The sequence below is a fragment of the Myodes glareolus genome, chromosome 1 (assembly GCF_982192425.1).
Source record: "Myodes glareolus chromosome 1, mMyoGla1.1, whole genome shotgun sequence".
Taxonomy (NCBI): domain Eukaryota; kingdom Metazoa; phylum Chordata; class Mammalia; order Rodentia; family Cricetidae; genus Myodes; species Myodes glareolus.
Window position 1 is genome coordinate 105264176 of NC_142026.1, and position 24026 is coordinate 105288201.

Below are 24026 nucleotides of genomic sequence, written 5' to 3' on the forward strand. Positions count from 1 at the left end.
ATATCTTAACAAATCACAATGAGACAAAAATAGAAATCTACAGCAAGTGAAGCTTTAAAAATGGCTCAAATAGTTTGACAGCAAAAATATATTTTTGAATAAACAGGTGTCATTGAAGAAATCATGGAAAATTAAAAAAAATTGCTTGAATCAACTAAAAAATGAGAGCACAGCAGGTCATCTGGGATGGACACAGCTAAAGCAGTACTAAGAGGAAAGTTTGGAAAATAAGTACTCATCTTACAAAACAAAAGATCTCAGATAAATGATGTAATGATAAACCTCTGGAAGAACAATGAGCAGCATATCCCAAAACCAGTTGATAGCAATAAATAATAAAAACTGGGATAGAAAGTAATGAAACAGACACTAAAATTACCATATACAGAATGAATTAAACAGTTGTTTTTGAAAAGATAAGTAGAATTGATAAATTCATAGGCAAATGAAAATAAGAAAAAGACCACTACATTACAAAATTCAAGACAAAAAAGAGTGACTAATACATCACTCTCCAAACAAATTCACAAGATTGCAAATGAATGATTTCAAACTTTATGTTCCAGAATGCTAGGAAAGCTAGATGAAATGGATCTATTTCTAAATGTCTATGACTGATAAAGACAGAAGCTATAGATAATTTAAACAGACCCACAAAAATGAATGAGACTGAAGAAGTAGCAATGTCTCCCCATAAAGAGAACTTTCAGAGCAGATAGATTCTCATAGATTTTATCAAACTTTTAAAGAGATCTAGCATCAACACTTCCCAGAGTAGTCCAGAAAAAATGAAAAGGACAAGGAACAGTACAAACTCATTCTCTTAAACCAGTATTATTACTCTGATAAAAGGCTGGATAAAATGAAACAACAGCAACATCAATAAAACTGTAGATAAAATTTCTTTGATGAACGCAGGTGCAAAAATTCTAAACAAAATTTAAATAGAATTCAAGAAAACCCTGAAAACACTACTCATTGTGACCAAATGGGTTTCAACCCAGACGAGATCCATCACTGTATACAAATCATATAATGTAATGCAACATACACATAAATTTAAAAAAGGGCAGTCTCAGAACATGATGAATATTTGGCAAAATATTGAACTTGCCTTCATGTTAAAAGTCCTGAAGAAATTAGGAGTAGAAGGAAGAAAGAGGCTGTATATAGCAAGCATATAGTCAATAGCATACTAAATGTGAGAAACAGAGTGTTTCTTCTAACATCATATACAAAACAAGAGTACCACATTCTGCCTTTTTAAAAAACTCAATATAGTGCTTAAAGTCTTAAACAGAGCACTAAGAGACAGATGCAAAGTGGATAAGAAAATGGAAAAATCAAATTGTCTCCATTTTCACATGCTTTTATATTTAAGACTCTTCCATAAAACTCTTAACACTTCTGTAAGGTTGCAGAATACAAAGTCAACATAGAAAAAGCTCTAGCTATCATACATATGGATAATGAACTCATCAAGAAATAACTTAAGAAAAACATCCCATCCCTAAACCAAAAAAGTGAAGGCTGTTGACCCTGGAAAAAGAAAGTAAAGAAGACACTGGATGTTGAAAAGAGCTTGGCAAAATGTTTCCAATCTACTCATGGATTGGGAAAACCAATATTACATAAATACTACACTAAGAAAAGCAATTTGCAGATTTATTGCCAACCCAATAGAAATTCCAATAGAGTTTGAAAAAATTGAGAATTCACACAGAAACATGAAATATTCTAATATCTAACACAATCTTAAGCAAAAAAAAAATAGAGCTAACAATACCTGAACCCAAATGTCACGCCACTTCCTGAGGAGTCTTCATAATCTCTCATGTAGGCTGTGGCACAAACTTCAAGGAAGAGTGCCCGTAGAGAAGGGGTGTGTGTGTGTGTGTGTGTGTGTGTGTGTGTGTGTGTGTTGTGTTTCCTTCATTGGAGCCCTTGCACTTTTGGCATTACCTGCTTATGTTCTAAGGAATACAGTCTGGTTTCTTCTGGAAGGGAAGATAGTGTGTTTAAGTTTCCAGTGTCTACTGATGAGATATTGCCATATACAGAAGTATATGCTGCTAATGGAGGAAGATGGGTTAACATTCAAAGGAAAAAGGTTTCCAGGTTTAATCTGATGCTTAGTAAATGAAGAATAAAAGGCAAACTTAATTAAGCAATTAAGACAGATTCAGCAAAGATGGTATAAGGATAGAAGAGAGAGAGAAATTCCTGTAACGTCATGAGATTGGATTTGGGGAAGATTTGAAAAGGCGTTAAAAATAAGGAGAAGGAGAAGGAAAGAAGAAGTTCTTCTGCATAGATTGCAGAAATACAAAAAAAAACCTGTACACTGTGTGACTATTAACCACAACTGCTTGCCCTTAGCTCAAAAACGCTATAAATGCACAGCCTAGATAAAGATTTATATCGAAACTAATGCTAAGCTATGTCTAGCATGATCAACCATAGATTCACATGAGGGACATCTGTCTGATAAAAATATATTCTCATGTATCTGATATAATGATTCTAAGAATAATCTGTATCACATGAAAAAACAATACATACTATTAAGCAATTTTTTTCTGTATAAAGGATGAGTCTCGTGCCTAGTAAAGAGGCATTCAACTGCAATTCCTTTGAGTCTGGTGTCCATTTGTCATTTGCCGACTCCTTACCCACCTATTCCTAAGACTCTGTCCCATTGGTCCCAGTGGCCCAACTGAGCTGTTCCATTGCACCCAAACTGCATAGACATCATGTCAGGACAGTATGATACTAGCACTGCAGACCAAGGGAACAGAGAAAGAACCTCGAAACAAACACACACAGATAATGCTAATTAATATTTAATGAGGATTTCAAATATGCATTGGAAGACCTAAACTGGGAAAAAAGATAGCCTATTTGATGCGGGATTCTTCTCTGTATGCTATGAACATGTTTTATTACTATTGGTTAATAAAGAAGCTGCTTTGACTTATAGAAGGGCAGAATACAGCAAAGTTGGGAATCCAAGCAGGGACAGAGGAGGTAATAAGGAGTATCAGAGAGACACCATGTAGCTGCTGAAGGAGAAAGATGCCAGAACCTTACCAGTAAGTCACAGCCTAGATGTGGGATTCTCCTTTGTATGCTGTGAATATGTTTTATTACCATTGATTAAGAAAGAAGCTGCTTTGGGCCTATGAAAGGACAGAATAGATCTAGGTGGGAAAACTAAACTCAATTCTGGCAGAAAGAAGACAGAGTCAGAGAGACACCATGTAAATGCCAAAGGTGACAAATGCCATGGAATCTTACCTGCAAACCATAAGCCCCATGGTAAAATATAAAATAATAGGAATGGGTTAATTTAAGATGTAAGAGTTAGTTAATAGGAAGCCTAAGCTATTGGCCAAGCAGTGTTTTAATTAATACAGCTTTTGTGTGATTATTTTGGGTCTCGGTGGCTGGGAACAAACAAATAGTCTTCACCACATATCCTCATGGCAATAATAGATTAATAGATTAATAGAAATTAATAGAAATAGATTAATTTAAGATGTAAGAGCTAGCTAAAAATATGCCTATGCCATTGGCCAAACTTGTTATTAACAGAGTTTCTATGTGATTATTATAAACTAGATGGCTGTAAAAATGAAAGTAGTCTTTTTACTCCTATTCAACAAATGGTCCAGAGAAAACTAGGCTTCTTGAAGAAGAGCACTATATATCATACTTGCCATCCCCCATGGGAACCAACAAATATATCAAAGACTTCAATTTAAAAGCTGAAATGCTGAAAGTGTTAGAGGAACGCTGAGGGAATGTGAGTATAGGTAAGAATATCTGAACAGGACTCTAACAGTGTCACCATTATGGAAATCCGAAAGGAAATTTCTAAAAATCTTAAAAATAGAGCTTCCATGTGATCCAGAAGTACCATTTCTGGACACAGACACCCAAAGCACTGCAAATCTTTCTGCAGTTATATCTACACGTTCATGAGTATTGCTGCACTACTTACAACAGCAAGGGAATGAAATCAGCCTGTCATGCTGTCAAATCATCAAAACAAATAGAGAGTGAAAACTTGCAGGAAAATGGATGGACTTGAAAAGCGTCACATTACATAAAATGATCAAGACTTAGAAAGACAAATACCACATATTATTTCATACTTGTATGATGGCTTTTCATGTATATATATGTATATGTATGGTGCAGGAGAATTGTCTGTAATCTGTCAATTTTATTTTAAATAAATGCTGATTGGCCAGGCAGGAAGTATAGGCAGGAAAACCAGACAGGAAGTAGAGGTGATGCAATGAGAACAGGAGAATTCTGGGAAACAGTAAGCTCCCTCCACCATTCCTGCCCAGACCACCAAAAAAGCAACATGTGAGCTGACAGCTGAAAAAGGTACCAAGCCATATGGCTAACATAGATCAGAATAATGGGTTAATATAAGCTATAAGAGTTAACAAGAAGCCTGAGCTAAGGGCCAATCAGTTTATAATCTTATGGAGTCCTGTGTGTGATTTTCTTTGGGACTTGCCGGTTGTGGGGTACTGGGCGGGACACAAACCCCAACAAGCCGACCCTTCAAGTTACATATGTATGTGTGTGTGTGTGTGTGTGTGTGTGTGTGTGTGTGTGTGTGTTTGTGTGTACAGGCCATGAACCGAAAAAAGGACCCTGAAGGTGGGTGATGTTGAGGAAGAGGAGAGGGCTGTAATATGTGATGTGGAAGTGAGAAGGAGGCTGCTGAAAATGGAGGATACAAAGGCTCAGCTGTGGGAGGTAGTAGAAGACAATCAACAAAATCAATTTGGTTTAAAAATGTTGTAAATGAACCTAGTACTTTGCTAATTAAAATATCTTTATTTAATAAAGAGAAAAAAATCAGAGAAGCAAAGCAAAAATGATTTAGTTTTTAAAGGATTTGAGGAAATTAAAAAATACATGTGATTTCTTATGGTTGTCAAGATCAAAATGAAGAAAATTGCATTGAAATTTCCTACAGATAATCCAATTATTAATCATCATTTGAAAATGCTATTCAAATTTTGACTGTCAATATAACTAGGTAATTGTGCTCTGGGGAAATTTTCTATGTACACAATTGGTTTTTACTAATTTTTCCCTGATTTAACAACACATTTTGTGTAAACCATAAAATTAACAACTCAATAACTTTTGAGTGATTCTTAAAAATTGAAGTTTCTTGACATACTAAAATAAGTAAAAACCCACTAAAGTTTTCTTTCATCTTTTATATTATTTCTTGAGTTTTCAATTCATTATTCAGAGGATTCTATGGTCTTGGTTTGCTAATTGCTTCATTTCAAATAGTTTTAAATTTTATAGTTGTTTTGTTTGACTTTTGACTTCATATTTTGTAATTCTTTGTTGCCTTTTCATTTGAAGAGTTTAAATGTGTTTATCTTGTATTTTATTTTATATCATGACTTTATTCAAAATTCTTAGGGAATTGTTTTAAATTCTGCTATTTCTCTGGTGGCCTGCTGATTCTTAATTTCTTTATATTTTCTCAGACTTTTGCGATTTAAGTGTATGGAAAGATTGTGGCAATGTGGTGCTGGGAGACCAGCATGGGTCACTTCTGTCACCATCAACTCTGCAGCCCAGGACTGGTGACTCTTTATGTTGTGATGTATGGTTATGATTAAATAATAATAGAAGTTAATGATAATTTTTTGCTAGATAATATTTTAGGGGATACAATTCCACATCACAATGGTTCATTTGATATACACAACCACCTATGTGTCATTTACAGCACTATAGATTTAAAGTTCATATAGTGATTCCTGTCCAAATGGGAAGGGGACTTATGTTTGGAGATCACAAAATATTGTGAGTATATATTATGGTCACAGCATTGAGAATTTTCTTTTCTTTAGACCCCATAGCTCATATTTAGAGATAAAACCACTTGTCTAATACTCACAGATTAGAGAGGGCTACCTAGACTTCGTTTTAATTTCTTATTAATATAGAGTTCTAGTGATCATGTGACACAGACTGCCCATTGTTCTGTATTTCTCAATTTTCAAATGAACTTATAAAACTTAGCCTAGAATTTCTAAGGCATTTTCAATCTCAGTTAACATCTTCGTGTGAGTGGATGTACCAGAATTTAGCCGAGGGAAAGAAAGCGATGTAGACTGTACCTTCAAGATATCAGTATTGTGGAAAGGCATCATGTGCCTCACTGACCCTCCTCCTTCGGGCTGCTGATCTCACGGACGGGCTCACAGACGATCAAGATGAAGGGTGTGCCCATGTGAAAAAAGGCTTCACCAGTGCAAGGGGATTTTACCATTGCTCACGTTGCAACTCAACCTAAAAATATTTAAAGTCAGTTATTACACATATACCACTTCTCTGATTGTAAAACTGGCTTTCTTCCCTCCATTTTATTGTAAATGCATTGCTCAGTTGGGAAATAATAAAGAAACTTTAGATAAATAGTAAATTAGTGAAAATTTCCCTTAACATTAACACCCATTTATGATTTCTCTTCTATTTCTTATAATATTTATTGTAACACAATCAATTAACAAAAAAAGGTGTTTTCCCACTTTCCAGGATAAGCTATATTTTTATTCATTTCTACCTGGGGAATGAATTCTTATTTATAACTGAGCATACTGTGTTCTATAAAGGGGATATATTTACTTAACTGGGTCTCTTACAGTGTTCCCAATTTTGGGGCCGTGAAAACTCATGTGGGTTTTACACTGAATGCTTGATTTAAAAAGTTACTTCTTGGTGTCTCCTTCCTTTTCTGTAAAACAGGAATAATTTTATTACTGTAATTATATGGAAGATGAAAGTTGTGTGTGTGTGTGTGTGTGTGTGTGTGTGTGTGTGTGTGTGCACACGCGCGTGTGCATGTGCATGCCTTATTTCAGTCCAGGGATGGATATGTGCCATGTGTTTAATGTATAGATTAGTTTCTGACATGTGTTAAACATGCATAATTATTAGTATATGTCACAGTAGTTTAATAATGGTTGAGTTAATGAAATGAACCTGATTTGGTGTTTTGTCAGCACCCTTCCTTTGCTTCTCAAATGTGTTGTGTGGACTGGCTCCTTTCCCTCTTATAGACGCAGATCACAGTTTAGAGAAAGCAGCCTGCAAACTACAACTCCCCTGCCTCTCTCTGTTCTGATCTCTGTGCCTGATGGTGACAGGGAATTTTGGTGTACATGAGGGGAGGGACTTCTGTTTACTTCAGCACTGTTTTCTCTCCCCTGAGAGTTTCTAGTCAAAGCTGTTGAATAATAACATATTTTAGTTTTCTTCTTCTCAGTCTTTTAAAAATTCTTTGCCTCCATGAGGCAAAACAAACAACAACAACAAACAAACAAAAACTATCCTGCAAGAAATGGTTAGTTTCTTTTTTTCTTGATAATTATCCAACTAATGTTTCAACTTCTACAATGGATGCCTAAAAATGTATCTATAGAAGGGACAATTTGAAAATTGCTTCAGTCACAAAACACGCCAGTTTGTTAATTGCTTATATAATTTGTGGTGATTTATTATGAGACTATTACTTTATAGCCCAGCAATATTTTGTTTTTCTTGCCCTGCTCTGTTTTAAATACTGTCCCAGTAGCAACCATCCTTAAAGTAGACACACTGATGAAAGAAGGCAACAGAAAAATTTTTGACAAGGTCTTTTACTCTGTGACCTTTGACAAGCTCTGCCTAATATTTCTTAGCAATGTCCACTTCTTTTGGATTACTCTGTCTATTTCAAAGGCATCTGCTGATGGAGGGAAATAAGATTTCTGGCAATCTTAACAGGGATTTGTTTCAAAGCCAGTATCTTTCATCAACATTGGAAAACAGATTTGTGGCCCTCGTGTAAGCATTTCATTCCTTCTCTGGAAAAGGGAACGCTTAGGCAGAGGGAGATAAGAGGAGCTGCCTTTGGCAGAGGGAATAGCTTTGAACTACGAATATTAGTGGAGAGGGAGGCCACACAGGTGGACTTTTTAAGGCTTCTGGAACAATTTGTCTTACAAACAATTGGACTTCTAAAAAGTAAAGGTGCAGCATCCAAAATTTTGTGAAATTCTTTATTTCAAAAATGATGAATGAAACCAAAACAGTCAGTTTTAAAACTTGGCAATTGCACTGTTTCTGGCAGATTCTAATCAACATAATTTTCAATGCCTAAATTTTAAAAATGAAAACTAAATAACTAATACTTTTAATTTTAATAACTATTTGTATAATGTTTTGCTAATATAAAAAACAAGTCAGCTGAGCAGTGGTGGTACATGCCTTTAATCCAAGCACTCAGGAGGCAGAGGCAGGCGTATCTCTGTGAGTTCAAGGCCACACTTGTCTACAAGAGCTAGTTCCAAGACAGCTAGGGCTACACACAGAAACCCTGTCTCAAAAGACCATTAAAAAACCCCAGCAAGTCAGGAAAAACTGTCTAAGTCATTCATTTTATTAAAATGACCCACAAAGTTCAATTTATAGGGTTACATTTCTTGGTACCGTATTCTACCAAACGTGAGCATGATTACAACAATTTATGTAAAGCAAAACCAAATTAATTTCTAAGTAATCATCAAACAGCATGGAAATGTTGAAAATATTATTTTTTATTTCTCGACGCAAATAATTTTCCTAAAAACCTTTTAAGTAAGTATAATCAACAAACATTTAAACCTACATACCACACCAATTAGCCAAAATATAAAATAGCTCAAAAATTTTAAAGTATGGTCATTACTGAAAATGTGGTCAGGATTGAAAATAGTTTTCAGTATTATTCACATTTCCATTACTTTAAAAAGAATGCATTCCTTTATTCTTTCCCCCAGACTTGTAGGTACATACCACTATGTAATGCCCATCACTGTTTCCCATATTATAAAGATCACATTTTTTTCCATTTGTATAAAGTTATTATCCTGTTTCCTCGTAGTAATATGGATTTCCCTCTTGACTATCATCTTGTAGAAACATTACTTTTCATATGGTCACAATAGTCTAATTTATTTAATAAATATTCTTTGTAAAGTATTTTACTATTTTAAAACTCCATAAAATATATCTTGTGTTTAGGATAATTTCCTGAGGACCGATCCTGAAAAGTAAATGGAACACAAAATATTTTTAACAGACATCAACAAAGGCAAAATGATAAAAGTATAAATTCCAGTAATTTAGTGTGCATAAAATTTATATAAGTGTATATAAACTCCTTAGAATAATATGAGAGGGGATAAAGAAGTCTTTCAGTGATTTCATTGAAAAGATTTAATTTTTGTTTTTAAACTCTAAGTAGCACACCAAAGGACATTTACCTTCGCAACCTTCCAAAGGAGGGGATGGGGAGGATAATGGAAGGGGCAAGGGGCATGTTTATTGTTAGTCACACTGCCCTCCTCCCACCCCATCCCAATTCTTTCCTTCCAATCTAGTCTTCGTTTATTTCCCCTGACTTGAAACTGAAGATGGTCCAATCTTCCAGATTCCAATTGTGTAGGCTAGTGTTTCAATAGCTGTCCTGTGATTTTTGAAATTTTTAATCAAAGACACATCAAGGGAGAAGATTTTAAGCGTCGAATTGTCATGGAATTTTTCCAGGGTTTTACTTTGTGGCTTTAGAAAATGAAAATGGGAGTCTATAAAAAAAATTTCCCATCTAGTGCAGAAAGAACTTTCTCTGATGAGGTTTGAGAGGGGCACGAATCAGTGTAATAAGGTGTTAGGAGTGGGGTAAATAGAAAGACTCATGACTGCTCCACATGCAGTGAATGAGAGACAGTTCAGCTCTATATGTGGCACCTATAACACACCCCCAGCCCAGAGTTCATGGATCCTTAAGGAAGAAGAGGCAGAAAAATTCTGAGAGCCAGAAGCTGCAGATGCCCTAAATTAAGCAGTGCCTTCTATGTCTAACAATGCAATCATACATATGAACTCACAGAGGTGGTGACATCATACCCAAGACTATGCGAGTTCAAGCCATAACAAATTCCAACACAGAGAGAGAGGTGGGCATGACATTCTTTCCCCTGGAGTGGTACATGGAAGCCAGCTCCTGTAAGTGCTCATTCCATGACTGCTTGGGCAGAGCATAGGATAGCCCAGGATTGATGTCCACAGCTTTACTGCAGGTTTGGTTTTCAATTCTAACAGTGTAATGAATATTTGTATGGATGTCCCTTATTCAGGATTCTAGAAAGCATGCATCCTAATAGCACCTTGATTTTAGGAATTCTGATTTTCAGAAATGTAAGACAATGAATTTGTGTTATTTTGAGACATTTTCTTTTTATCATTTGTTACATTAGTAACAGATACTCAGTGTATATAACACTTGGTATTTATATTCGCTTTTTATTAAGCATTGCCTTTAATTCCATTTATCATACATGAAGCTGAAATGAAGGTCTTCCACATGCAGAAGCAAATATTTGTTGGTGAGAAGTACTAAAAAGAAAAATGAACCGTTGATAGGGCCAACCAAGGAGGTCAGACCAGCAGGGATGCATGCCTCACGGGAAATTGCTTAATGAATTTCTTTCAGGAAACTACAATTAGATATTTGATTCATAGAATTAGCCAAATTTTCATGGTCTAAATAAATAAACTATGATTAACTTTAAGGTGCCAATGTCATGCCAGTGATTTGACTACAGGATTATGTCAGTTTCAACACATGACTGTGCATGTATATGTGTTTGTACATGTGTATTTCTAGACATACATGTGAATGCACATGCAACAGTCCTATTTTGGGAATAAAATTTCTCTTCTACACTTGTCAGAAGAACTATGAATGTGCATATGTGAGTAAATGGACCTTTTTCAGAAGAGGGAATAGTGAATTCAAATTATTGATGGAGGACTTAGTTGGATATTTTTACTGTCTTTTGGGTGTGTCTGGGGGATACTGGTATTTGTATATTCTTGCTGCTATAACAAAATGGCATATGGTAGGTGGCTTATAAACAACAGAAATGAATACCTCACATTTCCAGAGGCTGAGACGTCAAAGATACTCAAGTCAGAAGGGTTGAGTTATCGTGGTCACCTCCTGATGCACAGATGGTGCCTTACAGTTGTCTTTGCATTGTGTGAAAGGACAACTTTCCAAGGCCTCTCTTGTAAGCACACTCATCCTACTCATAGGAACTATGTCTATGGCATGTAAGCACACTCATCCCACTCCTAGGTACCATGTCTACTAGATGTAAGCACACTCATCCCACTCCTAGGTACCATGTCTACTAGATGTAAGCACACTCATCCCACTCCTTGGTACCATGTCTACTAGATGTAAGCACACTCATCCCACTCCTAGGTACCATGTCTACTACAGGTAAGCACTTTCCAAAGCTGCCCTCTGATCCCATATCTGATTGGGGATTAGGTTTCTGTAATTAATTTTGGAGAGTTTTAAGATTTTAGAGTATCAGGTATCAAGGAAGCTAATATAAGTAGAGGGGAATCATTTGTTCATTTATGGGAAATAATGTCAGGGAGATGTTATAAATACATACTAAGCATATGCATTTGAGGCTGGGCAGATTTGGCCTCATGGGTGTGGAAATAGAAGTTAAGATAGCTGCAGTTTGCTTAGAAGAAAGAACAGAACTTATCTGTGAGCACTAGAAATCACAAGTGGCAGGTAGTATTTTCCCTCACAGACAGATACCCCCGTCTTTAACTTTTATATAAAAAAAAATGTGTTGAAAGTTCAAATTGGTCCTCTCATTTTCTAAAGGTGAAATAGTATTTTAATGACATTGGTTTTACTGTATGCTGCTTTACACAAAATTGCAGCCTATAAATAATCCAAATCCCTTATCAATATTCCAAGCTAACAACAACAGCAGCAGCAACAAATTGTGCTTGCAAGATCCCATATTCCAAGTTTGCAGTGCCGAGACTTCAGCTATCTTATTGATTACAGATAATTCCCTCCTGATAACCTTGTGCCAACCAATCACCAACAGCATAAAGAATGAAGAAATAAATCATCACCAACCTAAATGCCTTCCAATAAAATAAAAGCAATAGTCATTTAAAAGTTGTTCAAAATAAGTTACTTTTCCTCACTTCCATTTTCTTAGCTATCATTGACAAAATCTACTTCTTCAACTTGATAAAGTATTAGTTTAGTATTTAATCAAACTTAAATCTCTTGATTTGCAAATCTATTTTGTACCCAGATAAATTGGTATTTGTTTTTATTATAACATTGCTTATGATTTCTTAATTGAGATAAATAAATCTAGGAATTTCTCTCTTTTCTTTTGAAGTTAAGGGAAGGGACTTGGGGGAACAATGATATAATATGACTTGAACATCATCATTTGTGTAAGATAAATAGGACCATGTTAAGGCACAGTCAAAGGGTGGTATCTAGATGAGTCATGATAGTGATATGGCCATGAGTAGTAGTGATGTGGGATTTCCCTCTGTATGCTGTGATTATCATTAATGAATAAAGGAACCGCTTTGGGCCTATAGCAGAGCTATAGGGGAACAGAGCTAGGTGGGGAAAACTAAACAAGAGTGGGAGAAAGGAGGTGGAGTCAGAGAAAAGTTATGTAGTCCTGCCAGTGCCAGACACTGGAACTTTAGCTAGTAAACCACAGCCACGTGGCGATACATAGATTAATAGAAATGAGTTAAATTAAGATGTACGAGTTAGCCAATAAGAAGCTAGAGCTAATGGGCTAAGCAGTGCTTTAATTAATACAGTTTTCTGTGTGATTATTTTGGTTCAAGGAGGCCTGGACGAACAAGCAGCCTCCTCCCTCCAACATAGTAGCAGGAGAAGTGATGGAGAATGCACTGCTAAAGTTAGTCAGGACTGATTCATTTGAGGGCATTGAATGTAAAATGTGACTGGAGAGGGGCTGGAGATGTGAAAAGGGGACTGGAGAGATGGTTTTGTGGTTAAGAGCACTGACTGCTTTTCCAGAGGACCCGATCCTATTTCCAGCATCCAAATGGCAGCTCATGACTATCTGCAACTGCAGTTCCAGGGAATCTGACACCTTCACACAGTCACACATGAAGGCAAAACTCTAACACACATAGAATAAAAAATAAATTATTTTAAAGATATGACAATAAAAGGAGGCACAGCAGATCATAATAATTTACATGAGTAATTTGCAAAGATCTGTAACGGGAAGGAGCTGGGGAGGTCAGGACTGGAGTATAGAAAGAGATCAAAAGCTAATTTTGGTCATGTGATGTCTAAAAACTTTTAGAGGACTAAACCTGTGAACCGAGAATGGGCACCTTAAATCCAGAGGAGAGAATCAGCAGATGTTTTCAACTCACTTTAGAGTTTTTATGAATGAGATCACATATATAAAACACAGACTCATGTGGACTGCTATTTGGAGATCAAGAAGATGAAGTGGAAACAGAAATGGAGACAGAAAACTGTAGGTAAGAATAAAACCAAAAGAGACTTATACCCAATGAAGGGAAATGTTTTCTTCGAGGAAACAATCATAAAACCTAACAGTTACTTTTAGTTGGTCAAGTAAGTTGAGCCTGAGCATTGGTTGTATTAATAAAAGTAATTTTTCGTAAGAGAGTAGACACAGAAGACTGATTATTATAGCTTCAAAGATGAGAAAAGCAGTTTCAACAATTATTTTAGCCAATTGTTTTCAGTTTTCTTTTAAGTGCAATGGTTGAAAGTAGATCCAAGTGATGGTCTTCAGAAGACACACCTGATAAGGGAAATACCTTAAAAAATATAAATAACTAAAAATACAGACATCAAGAAAACAAATAACCCAATTTAAAATGGGGGTACATATGTAAACAGAGAATTTTCAAAATAGAAAACATGAATGACTGAGAAGTCCTTAAAGAAATGTTCGTCAGGAAATGAAAATAGAAACTATTTTGAGATTTCATTTTATACCTGTCAGTATGTGGGTCCCTCAAGTGTCATGGCTGTTGCAGGGAGGGCTGCCTTTTGGTTCCCAGCCACTGAGCTCTCAAATAATCACACAGAAACTATATTAATTAAATCATTGCTTAGTCCATTAGTTTTAGCTTCTTATTGGCTAACTCTTACATTTAACCCATTTCTATTAATGTGTATATTGCCACATGACTGTGGCTTACTGGGTAAAATTCCCAGTAAGTCTGTCTCTGGTGGCTCCACGGCTTCTTTCTGACTCTGCCCTCTTCCTCCCAGCGTACAACCTAGCTTTTCCTGCCTAGTTCTGTTCTGCCCTTGCCATAGGCTCAAAGCAGTCATTTATTCATTAATCAATAAAAGCAACACATAGACAGAAGGACCTCACATGCCACATGGCCAGCAGTGAAATGATCCTCACAGAGGAAAGATTGAGAACTTGGTTTTGTATGACTTAGCCACACTGGTTCAAACTTCTGGAATCTGATGCCAATTGGTTTATTTTTAAAATATATTTAAATACAATAAATCTTTGGGAAAAAGTTCCCATGTGACAGCTATCACAACAAAGCTTTAGGCATGGCTACCTCAAAACTCCTTGGCAAAGTACATCCCTTTAGCAAAGCCCCTGTGATCTTTTCCCCAGCAATGGGTTCTATTAACTGAGAAACAATGCTCAAGAGAAGAGCCTAGGGAGGACTTTTTTTTGGTAATAAGCAGAATAACAAACTCTTTTGCAAAGTACATGGGACATATTTCATGAGGATGGTTTTTACTGATTGAGAAACAATGCTCAGGAGTCCCGGCGATTCTGGTGAGGGCTGACTCCATAAAGCAGCAAAAAGATGCCCAGATTATTAACCAATATCCACTTTAGCCTTCCAAGTGAACAGGTGTCTGTTTCCCTCATTGAAGAAAAAGGTATGCATGGTTAACTATTCTGTTTTCTCTAATGCTGCCTGTGAGCACGTTGACCTCTTGTCTTCTCTTCGTCAGAATGGCTTAGATTCATAAAATAAGAACAGCTAATATTGGTGAGACTGTGGAATAAGGGGAACACTCATCCATTGGTGATGGGACTAAAAAATGTGTACAGCCTTTATGGAAAGCAGTGTGGTTTCATTAGGAATGTAGGAATGGATCAACTTCAGTTTTCAATATATCACTGTTGGGCATATACCCAAAGGTTGCTTTATCCCAGTACAGAGACACCTACTCAACCAAGTTTATTGCTGCTCTATTCATAATAACCAGAAGCTGGAAACAGCGTAGATGTCCGTAAAGAGATGAACTGATTGAAAAGAGTGGTACATTTACAAAATGGAATATTACTCAGCTGTTTAAAAAATAAATCATAAAACTTTCAGATTAATAGATTTTACTAGAAAAAAGAATCATCCTGAGTGAGATAATACAGAACCAAAACGACAAATATGATATGTTTTCGATTTAGTAGTTAAGTATTCAATAAGCAGACTACAATCTCTACAACCACAGAGGTTATGTATATAGTAAGGGACTTGGGTGTAGGATTGGATCACCCTAGAAAGGAGATATAGAATAGTTAAGAATAGATGAGTTGAAGATTGGAGTAGGAAGATTAAATAGAGAGAGGAAGAGAAAAATGGGTCTAGGAAGGGAAAATAGGGAGGGACAACTAAAACTAAGGGCCATTTGTGAGGTTGTATGAAAACTTAATACAGTAGAAGCTTCATAAAATATATACATAAATGAAGATAATCTAAAAGGAATACTGAAAAAGCAGGGGAGGCTGGATCCCATTGAACATCTCTCATCATCAAATGAAGACTCCAGCTCTGGGAATGAGTTACATCTAATCAAATATTGGTCAAAGAGGCCCCATGGGTACCCCCTAAAACACAGCCAAGGCTATTGGTTGTTCCACAAACTGATGGTAATCCACTAGCGCCAAAGATAACACCTACACAACTCATTAAAGTTGAGCTGGTACCGACTAGAGCCTTTATCTCTACACACTAGCGTTCATGGTACTGCAGGGTACTTTGCTTACTACTGAAGAAGAAAGTTTGTACCCAGCCTCAAACTCTTCAGCCTACAAGGATGATCTTCCTGTAAGACATACTAGTGCAATGGTGACAAAGGTTGCGGGAGGAACCAACTAATAGCTTATCAGACTTAAGGCCCAATCTGTGAGATAAAACCCATCACCAACAAAGAACCCGAGACTAGACAGGACCTAAAATGAAAGAAATACTATTGCTCTGCTAAGAAACATAGCCATAAAGTAACTCTTAATGACATTCTGCTATATTCATAGATCAGTGCCTCGCTCAATCATCATCAGAGAAGCTTCCTCCTGCTATAGATGGGAACAAATACAGAGACCCACAGCTGGACAAGGTGCAGAGTGTGAGAGACCTTGGAACACTCAGTTCTCAAATGGAATGTCTCCATCAAATCCCTCTCTTCCCAGGAACCCCAAGGAAAAGGAAGCAGACATTGTGCAAGTTAGAGGGGATGAAAGGCAGCAAGGAAATAAGGCTTTGAAACACAGAAGGACTAACACACATATGAACTCAGAGACTGTGGCAGCAAGCATAGGGCCAGCATGGGTTTGTGTCAGATGGGGTACCAGCACTGAAAGGAGAAGTCCTCCCCATCCTTAACCTAGAAGGTATTTCCAAGTGATAATCACTTGCAAATGAAGACATTTGTTTTCTCTAACAGTGTTTTAATGAGGACACAAACCTCTTAAAGACAGGCCCCATTCCAGCAGTGGATGACCAACCCAACAAGAACTCAATGGCATCTTTGCAGATTCTTTGTTTCATAATACTTTTTCAGGGCATATTTTTTAAAAAATTATTTTTTCTTTGCATATATATTATGGCTTCCACTTTTGTGTTTTCTATGGATTTTGGATTTCTATGTGCAAACATGTATCTCTGCATCTATATGCCTTTTTGTGCTATTCTTTGGCTCTTTTTAATCTGTTTGTTTTTCCCTCTTCTGATATCTTTTGTTTTGCCCTATTTTATTCTATCACTATTCTTTAGATTTCTCTTTGTTTTCAAGGAGAGACAGTAAGGGGAGTATATTTGGATAGGTGGGGAAGGGGAAAGGATCTTGGAGGAGGGGGAGGGAAAATAGTAATAAGAATATAGTTCATGAAAAAAACCTCTATTTTCAATAAAAAGAAACAAAGTATATTTGAAAGTTAAAGGGAAGTTAAGGAACAGAGCCTCAAAGGGCAGACATTTGTGAAGCAAATGTGATTTGAGAAAAAAACCTCATGCAAAACTAAATGCAATTATGTAAAAGTGTCAGTTACTTGCTGTTTAATATCAGAAAATCAGGCCTTGCGAGTAAGACATCAGAGTTTAAGGAATTCTGATAAGACACAAATATCTTTCATTTACTTTCTAGTCCTTTGGAATCCAGTTGCTAAATTGTGAGCTTGGACAACACATGGAGCTCCTGTTGGGCATATCAAATGACGCCACAATTTCCCATCCTTTCTATGAAACCAAGCGTGGGAGCAGAGCTCCACGGAGAACAGTAACAAGATGGCAAAGCAAGCCCGAGCCCTCTAAGGAAAGAGCGCGCTCCGCCTCCCCCCAGCCCGCGCTTCCGGCGGTGTAGGTGTGGCTTGCCGGTGACGTCACTGCCGTGCGCCAACGCGTTGCCTGGCGGCAGATTCAAACCGAGGGCCGGCCTGGGATCTGGGAGGAAAGTCGTTGTGTTCTCCCGGGTGAGGTCGCCCCCGCAGTCCGTCGGCCGCTGAGCCATCCGTCCACCGCGGGAGGCCGGACTGCAGCGAGCCAGCGCGACTAGCCGCGGAGATGGCGCTCTCCACCACCGTCTCGCAGCGGATCAAGCGCAAGGCGCCCCGCGCCTTCCTCAGGCGCACTTTCAAGCAGAAGAAGCCGCACCTTCGTCTGGAGACCGGCTGCGACCTCCTGGTGAGTGGCGCTCCTTGCCAGGCCCGGGACAGGTCCGGGACAGGCCCGGCCTGCGTCTCTTCAGGCCCGGTAGATAGGGCGGACGGCGTCCCGGGATCGGGGGTGGGGTGGGGGAGTGGGATGCGTGGTGCGGGGGTCGAAGGGACTGGACTGCGGAAGACCCGGAAACTTTTAAGGGAAGACTGTCAACCAGAACACTGACCCTTCAGCGGAAACCCTGCCCCTTATTGTTTCCAGAAATAGCGCTTCATTCAGAACTCTGGCGTCGTGATTAACATGTGTAATATATGTAATGTATGTATCTATATGTCTATCTGTCATGTGTGTGTCTATATGTATATATCCCTATCTATCAATTTACCTACCTACCTACCTCTTGTATATCTCAGGTGAATCGTTTAAAGACAGATTTGGCCTCCTGCCTCCCCTATCTCTGATATGATAGGACCGAATACATCACACTGTCAACTGCTGCACTAGGTTCCTTACTAAAGGTCTGCCTTCAAAAGTGATCATGTAGCGGCTGGATTCATTTTCCTAGACAGACAATAGAGCACTCTTAAAGTTTTTAACCTCTCAATACTGTTTGTCAAACTCATACTTGCCCGAAACAAAATGCTTTCCAGTAATTGGCCCCAGTCAAGCAACTGTCAGTTTCTGCCTCGACATAGATTCAGCGTGGGAACATTATGTCCCCAGGTGGAATCACCCGAGCACTGCTTTGCCCTCTGTTCTGAAAAGGCATGCTTCTTTTCCAGAATAAGGTGCAGAACTGGAGTTATTTTCCCGTCTTCCTGGCTATTGACTTCATCCAGGGTTTCTGTTTTCTTTTCCTTGAGACAGAACTTCCCTTTGTAGCACCGACCGGCCTGGAATTCACTGTGTAGACCAGGCTGGTCTTCAACTCAGGGATCCACCTGGCTTTGTATCTCAGTGCCAGACTTTTAAAACTTTTTTTTAATTTATTAAAAATTTACGCCTCCTCCCATCCCTCCATTTCACTCCCACTCCACCCCTTTCCCCTCCCCTCCCTCTCCAGTCCTAAGAGAAGTCAGGGTGTCGTGCCCTGTGGGAAGTCCAAGGCCCTCCCCCCTTCATCCAGGTCTAGAAAGGTGAGCATCTAGACAGACTAGGCTCCCAAAAAGTCAGTACATGCAGTAGAATCAAAACCTGGAGTCATTATCATTGGCTTCTCGGTTTGCCCTCATTGTCAGCCACATTCAGAGAGTCTGGTTTGATCACATGCTCGTTCAGTCCCAGTCCAGCTGGCCTTGGTGAGCTCCCATTAGATCAGTCCCACCGTCTCAGTGAGTGGACGGACCCCTCGTGGTCTTGACTTCCTTGCTCACGTTCTCCCTCCTTCTGTTCCTCATTTGGACCTTGGGAGCTCAGTCCAGTGTTCCAATGTGGGTCTCTGTTACTATCTCCATCCATCGCCAGATGAAGGTTCTATGGTGATATGCAAGATATTCATCAGTGTGGCTATGGAAGAAGGCCTTAAAATCATTCTTATTTATGAGTATTTGTGAATGAAGATCCAAGTGCAGAAGCCAAAAGACGTGAGATCCCTTGTATGTTGAATTCCAGGTGGTTGTGGAGTGCCTTACAGTGGATGCTTCTTAGAAGCCTGCAGAAGGGCAGCCAGTGCTCTTAACCACTGAGCCGCGTCCCCAGATACTGTTTTTCTTCACTATTATAAAATTGTCTACTTTTTACATTTTTGGTCTCTAGAGCCAAAATATATGCCCCTCCCCCGCAATTTGAAGGGTGCAGAAGGCTCAGTGTCAGTACTATATCATGTTCTAGGAACTGCCCATGAACCTTAAAAGAGACCTTGTTTCTACTGTTAGTTTTTTCCTTTCTCATATTCTCTTAGAAAAGGCAACATGGCTGTTTTGTTTTATTTCCCCTCACTGCTCTTTGGTGCTGGTTAAAGTAGAGTAAATGAACTGGGCTTCCCTTTTAATACACTTTCTATTCTGTTTTTGTCTTTTTTTTTTTTGGGTTAGATCTTAGTATGGAAGGAAATCCCCTGACTAGGTGTATCCAGAGGTTGGCAGACATTTTTCAAATAGCCAGTGCCTCTCCACCATCCCTTTTTTCTGCCCTTGAGTGACCTGTGGTTCTATGGACTCTGGTGGGGCAGAAAGCAGCACCGTTGGAACACCAGTCTTGGCAGTGGGAGAAGGGAAGTTCCTTTGGTCCTTTGTTGCTCCCAGGTGATAGGTTTGTCTTCAGTGACTTTTGTTAAACAGTTCCTGTTTAGTCTTTTGTTAATTGATGCCATTTCTCTGCTTACTGTTTTCTGCTTTCCATTGACGTCATAATCTTACCCAATAAAGTAATCCACGTCACCCATAGTTCTTTCCACTTCAAGCGGTATGTTTTCTTCTTTTTTTTCTGAATACCATACCAGTTAGTTACTGAGATGCTATCGCTGTTCCCGGCGTTGTTCGTTTCTGATGATGTCTCCCAGCATACCATGCAGCTTTATGGGGTGATTGTCCCAGTAGTCTGGGACATTACAGTCAGGAGCCTTTGTCTTCTTTGTTTAACACAGTGCCCTGAATCTTCTGAGTCAGGTTATTGTTTAGAATACTTGGTAACTCATGTAAATAATAAAAGAAATAAAATTGTGAAAGATACTTTTCAGCTGATGTGAGTAGCACCCTCACACGTGGAAGAAGCTGTGGATGAGAAAGTTCTGAGTAACAAATTTCCTGAAGATACATCATTTGTATTGTCTATAAAAATATATGTTAAAATGGTTCATATGTATTTAACTTAAATATTATCTAATGATACATGTGCTCTGCTTTTAAAGATTCATTTGAACTGCTTACTCTTTGTACATCGATTGGCAGAAGAGTCCAGGACAAATGCTTGTGAAAGTAAATCTAAAGTTATCAAAAAGGATCATATACTGGCTGCTGCAAAGGTAAAACATGAATTCTTTGTTTAAGCAAGTTAACCTTTAAGTTACTACCATGGCTATCATTTTTGATTCAAATACTTTTTAAAGATTTTTATTTGGAAATGACTATAACCTGACATTGTGCAAGAAGAGCTGAATGGTAGTTAGAGAATGTTAGAAAAGACTATGAGAAATGTACCAGTAAAGAGGATTGTTGACTTTTGTTTAACAACATTTTGGAAATGTATTTAAATACGGAACATATCGGCATTTTCTAAACTTATGAAGCACATGATTTTGTAGTTCTCTTATTAATACTGCTTTGCACAGAGCGGTGCTCTGTTGAGTCACAAACCTACTTGTTATAGACAGCCAAGGCACTGTCTATGCCCCAACAGTTTTATGGGACTCTTAAATTCTCTTCAGCAAGAAACACCACAACTATTCAAGTCCAAATAAGTATTTTTCTGAAAGTAACACAATAATTAAGAGCATGAAAAGCATATGTAAGTGTTGTAAATTTAGACTTTTGTTTTTCTACTGTTTTATTGCCTTTGTTATGCATCTATTGCGTGTGCATTGTGTGTATGTATGTGTACATGTGTGCAGCTGTCACAGCATACCTGTGGAGGTTGGGGCAACTTTTGTCAATTGGTTCTCTATCTTGTGGGGTCAAACTCAGGTTGTTTGACTTAGCACTTAGTGTTGGTACACACTGAGCCAACCCATGGGGCCCGAGGCCTTTTTTCTTTAAATTGTAGTAGCTAAATTCCTGTAAACAGTTGTTTTTATTTACATTTTTGGAGATAATTTAGGCCTCATCCTCCCAGCATTTTTTATGACTAAATATTTCCCTTTGTGATATTTCTGCAATATTTAATGTTTTGAAAATTGTATATGAAACAAATTATTCAGTGTAAGATGACCAGTCCTGACCTCTAGCTGATATAATTCCAGCTTAATTGTGAGGTTTTTGTGTTGCAATGGATTTATACTACTTTATAGGGTTTTTTTGAGTTTAAAAATATTTTTAATACCCTAGATCATTATTTTGAAATCAACAGTTTTGATACTTTGATTGTAATTTGCAAGGTTCGTAAAGGAAAGTGACTCCACTCTAGGTTTCATAATCTATGGATGTTCCTATTCACTGAGGAAACTGAAGTATTTATATTGCAGCTCACCAGGTACTTATTTCCCATAGGTATAACATGTATCTTCATTTCCTCTTACAGCTAATTCTGAAGAAGAGCAGAGGTTAGAAGTCAACGCATGTTCAAGAATTATATGTGTTAATTTAAGTGGTAACAGATCATTAAGACATTTTTGTATGTGTCAGTTTATGTGGTGGATTATTAAAACACTGACTATATGAGCAATGTGTGAATTTTACTTTCAGGAATTTTCTTTTCATTTTAAATGACTTCTCAATTTTCTTCTTTGTCTGCTATTGTGCTAAGTATATCAAAAATGAAATCATACTGTACTGATAGCTTCAAGAAATATCCTCCTTAGACTTAAGCTTATGTCTTTGGATTTAGCCAGAATTATGCAGTGAATTTAATTTCTGAGAGAAAATAGTATACAGTATACATTAAAATATAGATATGTTTTAAATGTGTTTATTTTTGATGTATTCACAAAGCATTTCTGTCTAATTTTGTTTTTTATTAATAGTAACAGTAAAATTTCTCAGCTAGAAGATTGTAAGCATTAGCCAAGGTTTTTACAAACATGTTTCTCTCTATAAACCATGAACAAAAAGTTTTGGAACAGCTGACCTACTTTCTTCAAATCATGGGCTTTGATAGATGAGACATTTCCCCACAGCAGTTATTTGGAAGCTTATTGTATATTATTCAATATTTACTTCTAAATTTTGTTCTGAGATAATTACAGATTGTGTATAAAGTTGCAAAGCTAATATAAACATATAGACTACACTAGACACGTTTCTGCAGTGGTTACATCTAACATATAGTGTCATATATCAAAAGCAGGATTTGGTAATTGGTGTCTCTGTAGCTCTCTGCTATTTTATCATGTGTGCAGATTCATGGAATTGCTACAAGCAGTGTATAGAACTACCCCAGTACCACAGAGGTCTTCGAGGTCCAGTTGCCGTGCTCTCTCCTGGACCACCACCCCTAGCCAACTGTTCTCAGCTCTGTAGCTTTGTCACTGAGAATATTATGTAAATAGGAGCGTGTAAGAAATAACCTTGGGAGATTTTTTTTCCACTCAGTGTAATATCCTTATGATCTCTTCAAGTTGTTATGATACTGCTGAATGGTCTGGATGTACCATACTTTGTATAACGGTTTGCTTATTGAAGAACATTTTAATTTGTCTGATTTGAGGATTATTATAAATAAATTTTTTGCAAATAGTTGTAAACATTTTTTTTAAATGTGTATGAGTTTTCTTTTTTTTTCTGAAAAAGATGCCTAGAAGTTTGATTAATGGGTCAAATGTCAAGTATATGTTTAACTTCGAAAAACAAACCAAATGAACTATGGTAGAGTGATCATACTATTATATTTTCACTAACAATGTATGAAAGTAATTTTATTTGCACTGTAATGAGCATTTGGTTTTATTGGTTTAATTTTTAAAATTTTAGCTGTTCTGATAGATGTGTAGTTTTAATTTACATTGCACAGTGGCTTTTGTCTACATTGGGGCTCCTGTTACAAATCGTCATACACTAGGGAGCTTATAAGCAAGCTTATTTCTATCAGTTCTGCTGGTTAGAAGTCCAAGATGAGAGTGTTCATATAGGTGAGTTCTGGTGAGGTATATGTTAAGTTATTCGGCTTCAGATTACAAAGATTTGGGAAATGCAAATTCTGTGGGGGGAAAATTACAGTAATTTTGAAGAATTAAGATGTAGTCTAGTCTATGGATGAATAATTTTCAAGAATTGAAAATAAGGAACAGCCAGGCTACTAGCATACATTACAGTTTTTACATGGTGAGTGAGATAGCTCAGCAGATAAAAACAGATGCCGGACATTAATGCAACCCTGAGCCTCGAGTTTGGATTTTAAACTCCGGGTCTTGAGGAGAAAGCGTCAGTCCGTCCAGTTACACATGGGTCGTAGAATGTGTTTTTTATGTGTGCACCCATGGCCTTCATGAGCGCTGAGGATAGTAGAGTTTTGAGACGTGAACACAGAGTATTTAAATGTATTAAAGCCCTAACATTGAGTTTATTAGTCCTGAT

General features: G+C 37.5%; 1 protein-coding gene across 2 annotated transcripts; it reads left to right on the top strand.

The window, feature by feature from the left end:
- The first annotated feature begins 17590 nt into the window (after positions 1 to 17590).
- Positions 17591 to 23189, top strand: Cenpw (centromere protein W). Of its 2 annotated transcripts, XM_048425364.3 has the most exons (3): positions 17591 to 17886; positions 20711 to 20824; positions 22036 to 23189. In XM_048425364.3, the coding sequence occupies exons 1-3, from the start codon at positions 17767 to 17769 to the stop codon at positions 22060 to 22062; spliced, it is 261 nt and encodes an 86-aa protein (XP_048281321.1). In that variant the 5' UTR covers positions 17591 to 17766; the 3' UTR covers positions 22063 to 23189. The 2 variants fall into 2 exon arrangements, with proteins under 2 accessions (XP_048281321.1, XP_048281322.1); XM_048425365.3 differs by lacking the exon at positions 22036 to 23189 and having other exon boundaries at positions 20751 to 20828.
- Positions 23190 to 24026: the final 837 nt, after the last annotated feature.